Consider the following 10,462-nt stretch of genomic DNA (forward strand, 5'->3'; position numbering starts at 1 on the left):
CATCATGTTTTGATCAACTAGATATAAGGTTTAAGTCAAATTGGGGTGGCTCAGGTCCGCTATGGTTCTTAACTATGGGTCCCACTTAGTCATTCAAACTGATAAAATTGTCGCGCCTTATTTGCCTAGGTAAGTATTGGGGGGCATGGGTTTAAGTGGACCGCAATACCGGCAATCGGCCTGATCTACTTATTAGGTGAAAGTTGGAAGAAATATTTGGGTAACGGGTCACTTGTACTAATACTTTAAAATAATAAAAATAATAATAAATAAATAAATAAAACCAAGAGTGGTCGGTTAAACTCGGTTATGATCCTGTGTAGAACTCTTTTTCAGGGATGAAAAAGTCTTAAGTGTGGGATATTTGATGTGTTGTAAAACACACTTACTTTCCGCACCATTTATCTACGTTATTATATTATATTTTATGTATTTTAGCTTGTTTTATATAGGTTTTACATAGTTTTAGTTATCTTGTAGGCTAAGGGTTAAAGAATGAAGAAACCGGACTTTTCGAGGAGCTTACGGGTCTTTTACATAGTTTTAATTATCTAGTTGATCTATTTGGTTTAAGTTGAATTGTTCCTCTATCCTTGATTGTGTAGTATTCATTACCATTAGGGTCGAGTGTTGGTGAGACCGAGAGGTGAGTCAACATTAGAACACGTTAACAACTGTTTACCGGTTTGGTCGATTTAGCCGATTAAGAGTAGTTAGGGTTTGTTGAGTGAGACCGAGAGGTAATCCAGTGAGCCTGAGCGATCCTTAGTCGTGTCATCTTTAGGAACCGATGTCTAGATATCATCCAATCCATTTGCTTGTTCAACTTACAATTTGATTCAAACCTAGGTAGATGTTTTTCTCCATCCAAAGTCAACATAGTTAGTTTGTCGTTAAGTTTTCTATTTTTGGTAACTTTTGTCAGTCAGTCTGGTTAGTCCAGTTAAGTCATTAAAAATCAAAAATCAATTAAATATTATTCTTAGGTAGGTCTTGTCTAGGTTTAGTGATCACTAGTGTCCTTACGTGTCCTCGTGTTCGATACTCGGACTTCCTAGGTCTATACTACTTGCGACCGGTACACTTGCCGGTTGTGTGTGGTTATGATTTTCGTTTTAATTTTAAAGCTTAGTTGTGAGGGTCATTCTTTTAGACATATCCGACGCACATCACATGTTTGTAAAAAGGATCTTAGAGTGTGTAGGGTTGGGCATGGAGGGTCTCTTAACGCGTTCTTTTTTTCTTAACAAAGTTCTTTCACAAAGACTTTCCATAGTAAGGAAAATGGGAGGGGGGATGCACACTTGGAGAGCGCAGTACAATGGAGAGTTGTATGTTGCATTTGGGAATGATGAATCACTCCCAAAAAGATATCTATGATTCTCTCCCAATTTGTTGGACTGAAAGGGAATGGTACTTTCCCAGTTGGTTAAGAAGCTCAACGATAATAAGATTTTATCTCACTAGGTCATTAGAAGAAAGGCGGGGAAAGGTGATGATACTTTTTTTTTCTAGAAAGATGTTTGTATTGGAGAATCTAGCTTGCGGGCCCGTTTTCCTAGATTTCTCAAGTAAGAGATTAAAAAAGATTGTTGTTTAAATGAAAGATTGGTTAATTCGATTTGAACTTAGGAATGAAGATATAGTTTAAAATGAGGTGCGAAGTACGTAAGAAAAATATCAATTCGGTTCTTACTTCTTTAGTGCTATCCAGTTCTAAGGATAAGTGGAAATGAGATTAGGATTCAAATGACTCATTTTTAGTGAAAGTTGTTTGTATGTACCTTGATCGGAGTTGGAACAAATTTGTGCCTAGAAAACTAAATATTCTAGTTTGGCGTCTACTTTTGGATCGTATTCCTACTAGACAAAATCTTAGTCTCAAAAGTATAGACATTCCTTCTATCCTCTGTCCTGTTTGCTCGAAGTCAGTGAAGACTTTGGACCATGTGTTTGTAGGTTTTCATCAAGCTGGAAGGATTTGGGACACGATTAGTATGTAGTTGGATATTTTGTATTTCCTTCTAATAGGTCCAAAAAGTATTATATGGATTGGTTGCATTCCGCTAGACGGTTAAAAAGAAAAATGATCGATGTTGTCGAGGCAATTGCTTTTACTACCTGATGGTTCATTTAGAGAGCTCAGAGTGAGGATATTTTTTGTCTCTTGTGAAGATAATAGAGATTATACTTTTTATTCGATTGTTTTAGGTTTTTATTTATTTATAATTTTCATCTCGTAATTGTAAGTTTCATTTGAATCGAGTAAAATGACATAGACACCCTACTCTCTATTGTAATTGTTTTGTCCTCTTGGTTAGACATTTATAATCGGGAGGGATGTTATTTAAGTTGGCTTTTAAAAGAAAATTAAGGTGAAAAGTAATCTCTATTTCGTTTTAACGAGCTGTTTTTATGTGCCACGTGTGTATATATTCGATGTGTTTTTACACTCTATTATAGTTTATATATTGTTAAAACTAGTTTTTATCTCCCCATATTATGAGGTTGTTTACATTTTTCGTTTATAATATTTTCGTTTCTAATATTGTGAATATAATTTTTTTGGATTTTAATTTATTTATTGTAAGAAGTTAATAATATACTTGAACCTATTTTGATTAATTTATGTTGGGTTGTGTTTATTTTTGAATAAAATGTTGAATGAATTATCTACTTAATTTTTACATTTGTTTGTTTATGATCATTTGTTATAATTTGGATATTATTTTGTGAACTTTTTCATTTAATTTAAACTTAAAAGAAAAAAAGAATCGCTAATATAACTAAATCCATATTGAGAAATTAAATCAGGGTTTGATACGGGGTTTGTTTTACATTATTCGTTTATAATATTTATATATTTTTTTGGATTTTAATTTTATTTATTGTAAGGAAATTAATAATAAACTTAGAATTTGAAGATGAAAGGGTTTCACAAATAAATGAAATGTTATAACCCGTTTAAAGGTTATCTAGGTTTGGTAAAATTGTTTCTTAATTATATAATATCTTTTTTAAAACAAATCGGATATTAATTTTTAGTATATCTCTAATTTATAGGATTTTCATATCAAATATTTCGTGAGATTAATTTTTAATTATTGAGATGCTATAACCCGTTTAATGGCTATTTGGGTTTGGTTAGACCCATACCCTTAAATTCGGGTTAAATGTATGAGAAATCATCATTTACGAATAAATCAATCTGGTGCTATAAAAGAAAATACGGATGTTTCGTTTATATATTTTTAAGATAACAATAATAGATAGTAAAAATCTTCACAAAACGGTAAAACCATAATAAACTGCTTGTAGCCTTAGCAGATTCAAATCGTTTAGTGAATGTGCTGTAAAAAATAGTTGAAGGTTTATAATATCATGCCTAACGTATTTTATAGGATTTTCATATTAAATATTTGGTTAGATTAATTTTTAATTTAATGAGATGCTATAACCTGTTTAATGGCTATCTGAGTTTGGTGAGACTCATACCCATAAATTCAGGTCAAATGTATGAGAAATTACCATTTACAACTAAAACAATCTGATGTCTTGAAAAAGAATAGAAAGGTTTCGTTTATATATATTTAAGATAGCATATAATGGATAGTAAAAATCTTCACGAAACGGTAAAACCATAATAAACTGCTTGTGGCCTTAGCAGATTCAAATCGTTTAGTGAATGTGTTGTAAAAAATAGTAGAAGGTTTAAATATCATGCTAGACGTATGTTAGTTGAGGGCGGTTGAGGGTTTTAGTATCATGAATTGAGTGTAGATATAGCATCTATGCGTATCGTTTTGGGTGGTCAGTGTCTATTTAACTAAGTATTACAATTTTAATTGTTAAAAATAAGATATAATAACTAGATTAAACTATTTTAAATGCCGATTTGGATATTCGATTTTTTTATATTTTTAATGCCATTATTTATTTAAATTTAAAGTAAAAGAACCAAACAAAAAACCAAGTTTTGTTTGTGAATATCTTGAAACTTGTAAGCAGAAAGGTGGGGGAGTGGGAGGTATTTAAATAGAAGCATAGCCCACACCTTTCCCCCATGCATTTGTTCATCTTCTCCATCTTTTCATCCCATTTTAAATTGTCTTCAAATATTCTCCATCTTTAAGATATCTATCAAAACAAAATGTCCACAAGAAGATCAAGACAATCAATGGCTAATTCAAGAATCAGGGACGATCAAATCAACGATCTTGTTTCCAAGTTGCAACAACTTCTACCTGAAATCCGGAGTCACCGCTCAGATAAGGTATTCATATTATCCTGATCATTATATATACTTGTAAGATCTGAGTGGTAACTTACATAAGATTGAACCATAAAGGGACTATTCTCGCAACTCAAAACCATATTAGTTTCAATGCATCTTTTTAACAATTTGGTCAGCTCGATTAAATTGTTTTCAAAAGCAGGACCAAAGATTGCATGTTTTAATGGTGTTTGTAGGAATGCAGTGATGTACATGTGAAAGAGCTAGTTATGCTACTTTTAGAATTAAGTAAGTGAGTGAAACATTTCAGAAACCAAAAGCCCATCTACGTACAATGTGTGCCGCGAGGCAGAGTTGAGGCCAGGGGCTGCAAAGCATACAAAAACTTGTTAGATTTTTCCTAGGCCTAACACACTTTGAGGTCAAGTCACATATGTATACAAGATGGATCTTTTGTAATGTTTTATAGTAACGTCGCATACGCATATTAGTTATCTTTCAAAAAGGAATTTTTTGTGTTTTAAGATCCACGTCCGTACAAACTAAGTGTTTTTAGAAGAGTAACAAAAATAATAGTAATAAAATTAGCAACAATAATTAAAAGTGATAATAAAAATAATAATGATAATGGATGTAATTTATAGTCTATGTATGTCTTGCAATAATTGTTTAGAGAACTAACTATATTTTAACACTGAATGACTACAGGTATCAGCTTCAAAAGTGCTTACAGACACATGCAACTACATCAGAAGCTTGCATCGAGATATTGATAGTTTAAGTGAACGCCTCTCTGAGTTGCTCGAGAACACCGACCCTAAGGCTTCCGTCATTAGGAGTTTACTTATGCAGTGACTAATAGGCAATCATCTTCTACACAAATAACCAATTTTCTCCCTTTTTTCCCCCATATTGTACCGTTGTACTATATAACTTTTAGGGTCTTTTGTGTCTTATGTTATATCACAAGATGAGTTTTTAGAGTTTGCTTAAATGAGCATCAAGTTATGCAATAACACATTTTTTTTTGGAGATCTTCCAGTGTGGCAATTGAAACAAACGTTAGTATAGAATGTATAGCGTCCAAGTTATTATTCCAGAAAAAACAATAAAAGAAGCATTACACTAAATGTAACGTTTTTTATAATATAATGTTTATAATAGACTTCATTTTATTCATAAGTTTTGTTGCCTACTTGGGTCGTTATGGTACAGATATCCACATTGGTATTATGGTATACCTTGCTCATAAGTCATGTGGCCCATACAACACATCCATATGTATAGTGAACTTTGTATTAAAATCGGCCTCACTATATTTTAGTGGAGAGAACTGCAGTTTTTAGTCCTTCTGATTTGTTTTAATTTCCTATTTTAGTTAAAAAGTTAAAATTATTATTTCCGTACCTAGAGTTCCATTTTCATTGCAATTCCCGTCCATCTCGTTAACATATTTTGCACTGAAATAACATATTTTAACAAACCACAGGTACAAAATTTGCGATGATACTCTTGGGACGAAAGTAGCAAATTTTAAACTTTCATACTGAAATAGCTAATTTGAACTAACCAGGGAAAAAAAGAGCACATTTAAGTTTAACACAACTAAAAGCTAACCTATATCCAAGGTCGACCTAGCTAGACCAACTAAAGGGTGTGCAATCTTAGAACGCCCATGCTTTTGATTGGGCCATGCGTCAGCCTTTGGTTAGGCCACATAAAAAAGACTTATGTTTTTAATATAACGATTTAGCAGTTAACATTTGCTGCTGTAACGAAACCAAACAATATTTAATCGAATGTGAGGTTAGTCGGTGATGATTTTTTTTTTTGTTTAGTCATGTAATAGATTTACCGTTGGATATAGATTCGGTACCGTAATATGTTAATTTGAACTTAACTGATACCGACCAAATTCGCTTCGACTTGCCACCGCAGCACCCGGGTTTTACGAACCATGCAGTTTTGTTAGTTTAACAAATGTAACCGATGCTTACTGAAAGAAGCGTAATCGATACTGACGGAACTTGTGTCTATTCGTCGCCGCAACGCTGGGTTTACCACCGAATAAACTTCGCTTAAGTATGTTATTTTTTTTTATCATAAGTTAATCAAGTGTCACTACTATTTTGGGTGTTCTCAAATTTATTTTTTGTGTTTAGTGTAGGGGTGAGCAAGATAAAGGTCAGACCCTTGAAACCCTTTTACCCGACTCGTAAAACCCTTAATTAGACCCGAATATATAATAAGGGTCGGTAAAGGGTATTTAAATTTCTCCTTTAAGGGTAAAAGGGTTTCAAGGGTCCGACCCTTTTTCAGACCCTTTACCCGTTTACTAGTTTCTATATACATCAGATTCGTGATTAATCTGAAATGTATGAGAGATTCGTGATTAATCTGAAATGTATGAGAGGTTTGTATTTTATTTATGATTCATCATAAATTTTCCAACTACTAAGAAAAATAAAAATAAAAGGCCATACTACTGATTGGAAACATATAATGTATATATGAAAATCACTGAATTGTTCTCTACATGAAATTTGTGAATGTGAATATTATTTGCATCGGTTCAAATGGTTGATAAACTTTCAAAGTTAGAATTTACTGTGTTATTAAATGAAAATAAAATGGTTCTAGGATTTATATATTAAAGTCATATATGATATATGCAACTAGTAAATGCAGAAGATGAGTTGCGGTTACTGGTTTAAAGGGTAAAGGGTTGGACCCTTGAAAACCTTATTTATACCCGACCCTTTTATTGTTTAGAGGGTAGGGTCTCGGGTCCACATTTCTTCCTAAAACGGTAAAGGGTCTGGGTAGGGTATTAGGTAAAAGGGTAGGGTCTTACCCTTTGAACAGTCCTAGTTTAGTGTCAGTAATGTAACGAATCTAACCGATAACGACAAAATTTGTGTGACTTTGATAAAGAGTTATACGTGTGATGATACAATTTTTGACGTTCACAAATTTAATTTTTAATTTAGTACCGGTGCGGTAACCAATTCAGCCAATACCAATCAAATTAGCGTCACTGCGACATGATAGGTTCATCACATAGTTTAATTTAAAATACTAACCTTCAAAGTTGTCACCCAAAGCGGTCTCTTAAACCTTTTTTTTTTCTATAATTTTACAAATGGTCCATCTTTTAATATTTCAGCTATTGAGATTTTCCTTTTTGTTAAAATTAATATAATAACCTTCAAAATTTTGGAAAGTTCTCATATATCTCTTATAAAACTTAAGAAAGATTATATATATAGAATAGGTTAGGTACCCGTGTACAATACGGGTTTAACAAATTTTATTTTATAAGTTTAAAAACATTCGAAATATTTGAAGAAACAATTTGGTATTAAATATAAAAGGTAGAAACATACGTTGTAGTTAAAAAAATTACTAACACATTAATCATAAAACATCTAAAATATTATATGATCGTATACAATATAAATGATGCGTCTATTCATGTGATGAGTGAAAAAAAAGAGACAAAAAGTGGTAAATTACAGTAACTAAGGACGAAATTAAGTTACAATCAAATTTGACTAAGTGAAACATAAATCACAAATCTCAAAATATCTCTTTGTACACAACATTAGATGTCCTATTTGTAAGTTTATCACCTGTGTCCAATATTAATAATTTGACGCCGTCTCTGCTCTTTACTCTTGATAGTGTCACATACAACTGTCCATGGTTGAAAACCGGATGCTTTAAATACAAACCAACTTTTGATAGTGACTATCCTTGGCTTTTGTTAATCGTCATTGCAAAACATAACGAAATTGGAAATTGTCTTCTCTGAAACTTGAAAGGAATCTTTTTGTTTGTAGGTATCATATTTACTCTATGAATATATGTGCGAATACCAATATTACCCCCGGATATTATTTCAGCTTCTACGGCATGTTTTTTAAAAGATATGACTCGTAGCCTAGTACCATTACACAAACCAATTTGATGGTTAATGTTTCGAAGTAACATAACAGGAACACCTACCTTTAAGACCAATCTACGGATTTGGCGATCCACAAATTTTAAGATCGTTCAACATGCCAAGTGAGTATAAATTAGCTTACAATGGATCAACGAAGTTTTCTGTTGGACAAATACTATTCGAGCTAAGATACTCTTAGCTCATCTCCAGGGAAAAGTGAGAGCAATCGATCATTAATGTCTTGGACATCTTCATTGGTAGGTGCAAGTATTGCTCTTTCACGAAAGAATTCAATATTTTCGATATTTTGTAGAATTGAAGGATAAACAAAGTCAATTAAACTTTGAATCAGATTAGACGAGTCAATGATCAAAAGATCATGAGGTATGTCTATTGTTGCTTCCCCATCATTTTAACCACCGACATTTCCCTCACCTATATCCAGCAACCATTTAGCAAACTGTTTTGTCTGCTTCATATCAGATGTTTGAGCTCCGATGGTTAACCAATGTTTTTTTGTTAACCGAAGAGGTTTACATTTACCCCAAATATAGGAAGAACATAAAGATGCATTTGCAATTTGCTGTCTACTTCCGTTTGTAATCACAGGAAGAACTTGTCTAAAATCACCACAAAAACAATAACTTTACCTCCAAATGGGATTCCCGAATTGATAGAAGTATTATGAGTTAATATGTCTACCATTTTTCTATCAAGAGCTTCAACTGCATGTTTATGTATCATTGGTACTTCATCCCATATAATCAATTTCATTTCCTTTAGTAAATGTGCATCATCATTGCCTGATTTTATGCTGCAAGTTGAGTCCTCATTAAGATTTATAGAAATATGAAATCTAGAGTGTGCTGTTCTACCTCCTGACAACAACAATGATGCAATACCAATTGAAGAAACATTCAATACAATTTGACCTTTAGATCGTATTGCCACATATAGTATCTTCCACAAAAATGTCTTCCCTGTTCCACCATAGCCGTAAAGAAAAAACACACCTCCTTTGTTAGCTTCAATTAGGTTCATGATTTCATCAAACACTCTTCATTGTTCATTTGTCAATGAACTTATAAGGCTGTGAGACTCATTTTGTAAAGTGTTTATGTCATAAGAGGGTTCGTCAACAATTATACGATTGTTTGAAGAAGCTATAAAATCGTTATTTGGATACAACATAGTTTGAAATCTACGTAAGCTTGAGTTATTTCGAAGTAGGTACTTCTCAATCTCACACAAAGTTAAGTTCTTAATTTGATTTTCTGGAAGTGATAAATCTGCAAAATTGTATAAATAAAATATAAACAATATTATATGAAGAACGTATATGAACAAAACAAAAAAACAAAAAAGCCAATTCACTAAGCATGCTACAAATTGAAAAGTTATAATTAATATCCATTTGAAATTATAACATGGTGCATATATTTTAGTAATGAATAACAAAATTGAATACCTGGAATATTCAATATTCTTTGTTGTGTGTAAATAATGCCATTTGATAGATATTCCCATGTTTTTTTCCCACACAAAATAAGGTCTAGAAAGAGAGCTGAACAATAACATTGATCCAAATAAAGCATGAAGATAATAACCAGAACCTGATGCACCCGCCTCTTTAAATGCTTCGATATATTCCATGTCATCATCAAGTAGTCCACGCGCATAACAAGCATCTCTAAATGTAGAAAATGTCTGGCCATCTACCATCCTAATATCTTCAAAAGATTTTGGTCCTTTAACTTTGTTTAGAAGAATTCTTAAGAAATACGCCTCACCGAGAGACGGGGAAACTTGATGAATTCTTCCAATTGAAAAACCCTGCTTTCGTCGTTCCCACATTCGTTGTTCAAGTTTCCAAAAAAACTTAGTAGGAAATTCAACATAAGTAAGGCTTGGTGCTTCTGCATTAATTTAGTTACACAACATCCAGGCTGAAAACATTAAAGAAGAAACTGATGGTTTGTTAAGCACATTATCAATATCATCATCGGGCCAGTACATAACCTATTGTTGACCAGGAAGATGGAAAGGAAGCCTAATTACTAAAGAAGAGTTGCAGTGTAGTTCAAATGCAAATATCCTCCATGATGCTTCACATGCAGAAAGGTATCGACAATCGTAATATTCTCTAATTTCATCTCTTGCTTGATCTTAATCATCTTGATTGTCAACGTCTATAACTGCAACTGTAGCCATGTCAAGACCTTTGTTAATATATTTGAATAAATACTTTATATATGCAGTCTGATTGCACCACTCAACATTAA

General features: G+C 32.6%; 2 protein-coding genes across 2 annotated transcripts; one reads left to right on the forward strand and one right to left on the reverse strand.

The window, feature by feature from the left end:
* Positions 1-4,150: 4,150 nt before the first annotated feature.
* LOC143628294 (transcription factor PRE3-like) lies at positions 4,151-5,089 on the forward strand. The gene is made up of 2 exons (XM_077097926.1): positions 4,151-4,273; positions 4,943-5,089. The coding sequence occupies exons 1-2, from the start codon at positions 4,151-4,153 to the stop codon at positions 5,087-5,089; spliced, it is 270 nt and encodes an 89-aa protein (XP_076954041.1).
* A 3,694-nt stretch (positions 5,090-8,783) lies between these two features.
* On the reverse strand, positions 8,784-10,034 carry LOC143628277 (uncharacterized). The gene is made up of 4 exons (XM_077097911.1): positions 9,794-10,034; positions 9,649-9,744; positions 9,415-9,469; positions 8,784-9,237 (listed from the first exon to the last, which is right to left on the reverse strand). Exons 1-4 carry the CDS (start codon positions 10,032-10,034, stop codon positions 8,784-8,786), a joined length of 846 nt encoding a protein of 281 aa, XP_076954026.1.
* Between the last annotated feature and the right edge of the window lie 428 nt (positions 10,035-10,462).

Source organism: Bidens hawaiensis, unplaced genomic scaffold, assembly GCF_021521415.1.
Source record: "Bidens hawaiensis isolate Kalapana, Puna unplaced genomic scaffold, B.hawaiensis_p1.1 tig00004864_1, whole genome shotgun sequence".
Taxonomy (NCBI): Eukaryota; Viridiplantae; Streptophyta; class Magnoliopsida; order Asterales; family Asteraceae; genus Bidens; species Bidens hawaiensis.

Bases quoted from the DNA above. Each gene is read 5' to 3' on its own strand.
- LOC143628294 (XM_077097926.1), top strand. From the start codon at position 4,151: ATGTCCACAAGAAGATCAAGACAATCAATGGCTAATTCAAGAATCAGG. The intron at 4,274-4,942 runs GTATTCATATTA...GAATGACTACAG, and splicing joins GGAGTCACCGCTCAGATAAG to GTATCAGCTTCAAAAGTGCT.
- LOC143628277 (XM_077097911.1), bottom strand. From the start codon at position 10,034: ATGTGGGAACGACGAAAGCAGGGTTTTTCAATTGGAAGAATTCATCAA. The intron at 9,745-9,793 runs GTTCTGGTTATT...GTTATTGTTCAG, and splicing joins TAAAGAGGCGGGTGCATCAG to CTCTCTTTCTAGACCTTATT. The intron at 9,238-9,414 runs GTACCTACTTCG...TGAACAATGAAG, and splicing joins ACTTTGTGTGAGATTGAGAA to AGTGTTTGATGAAATCATGA.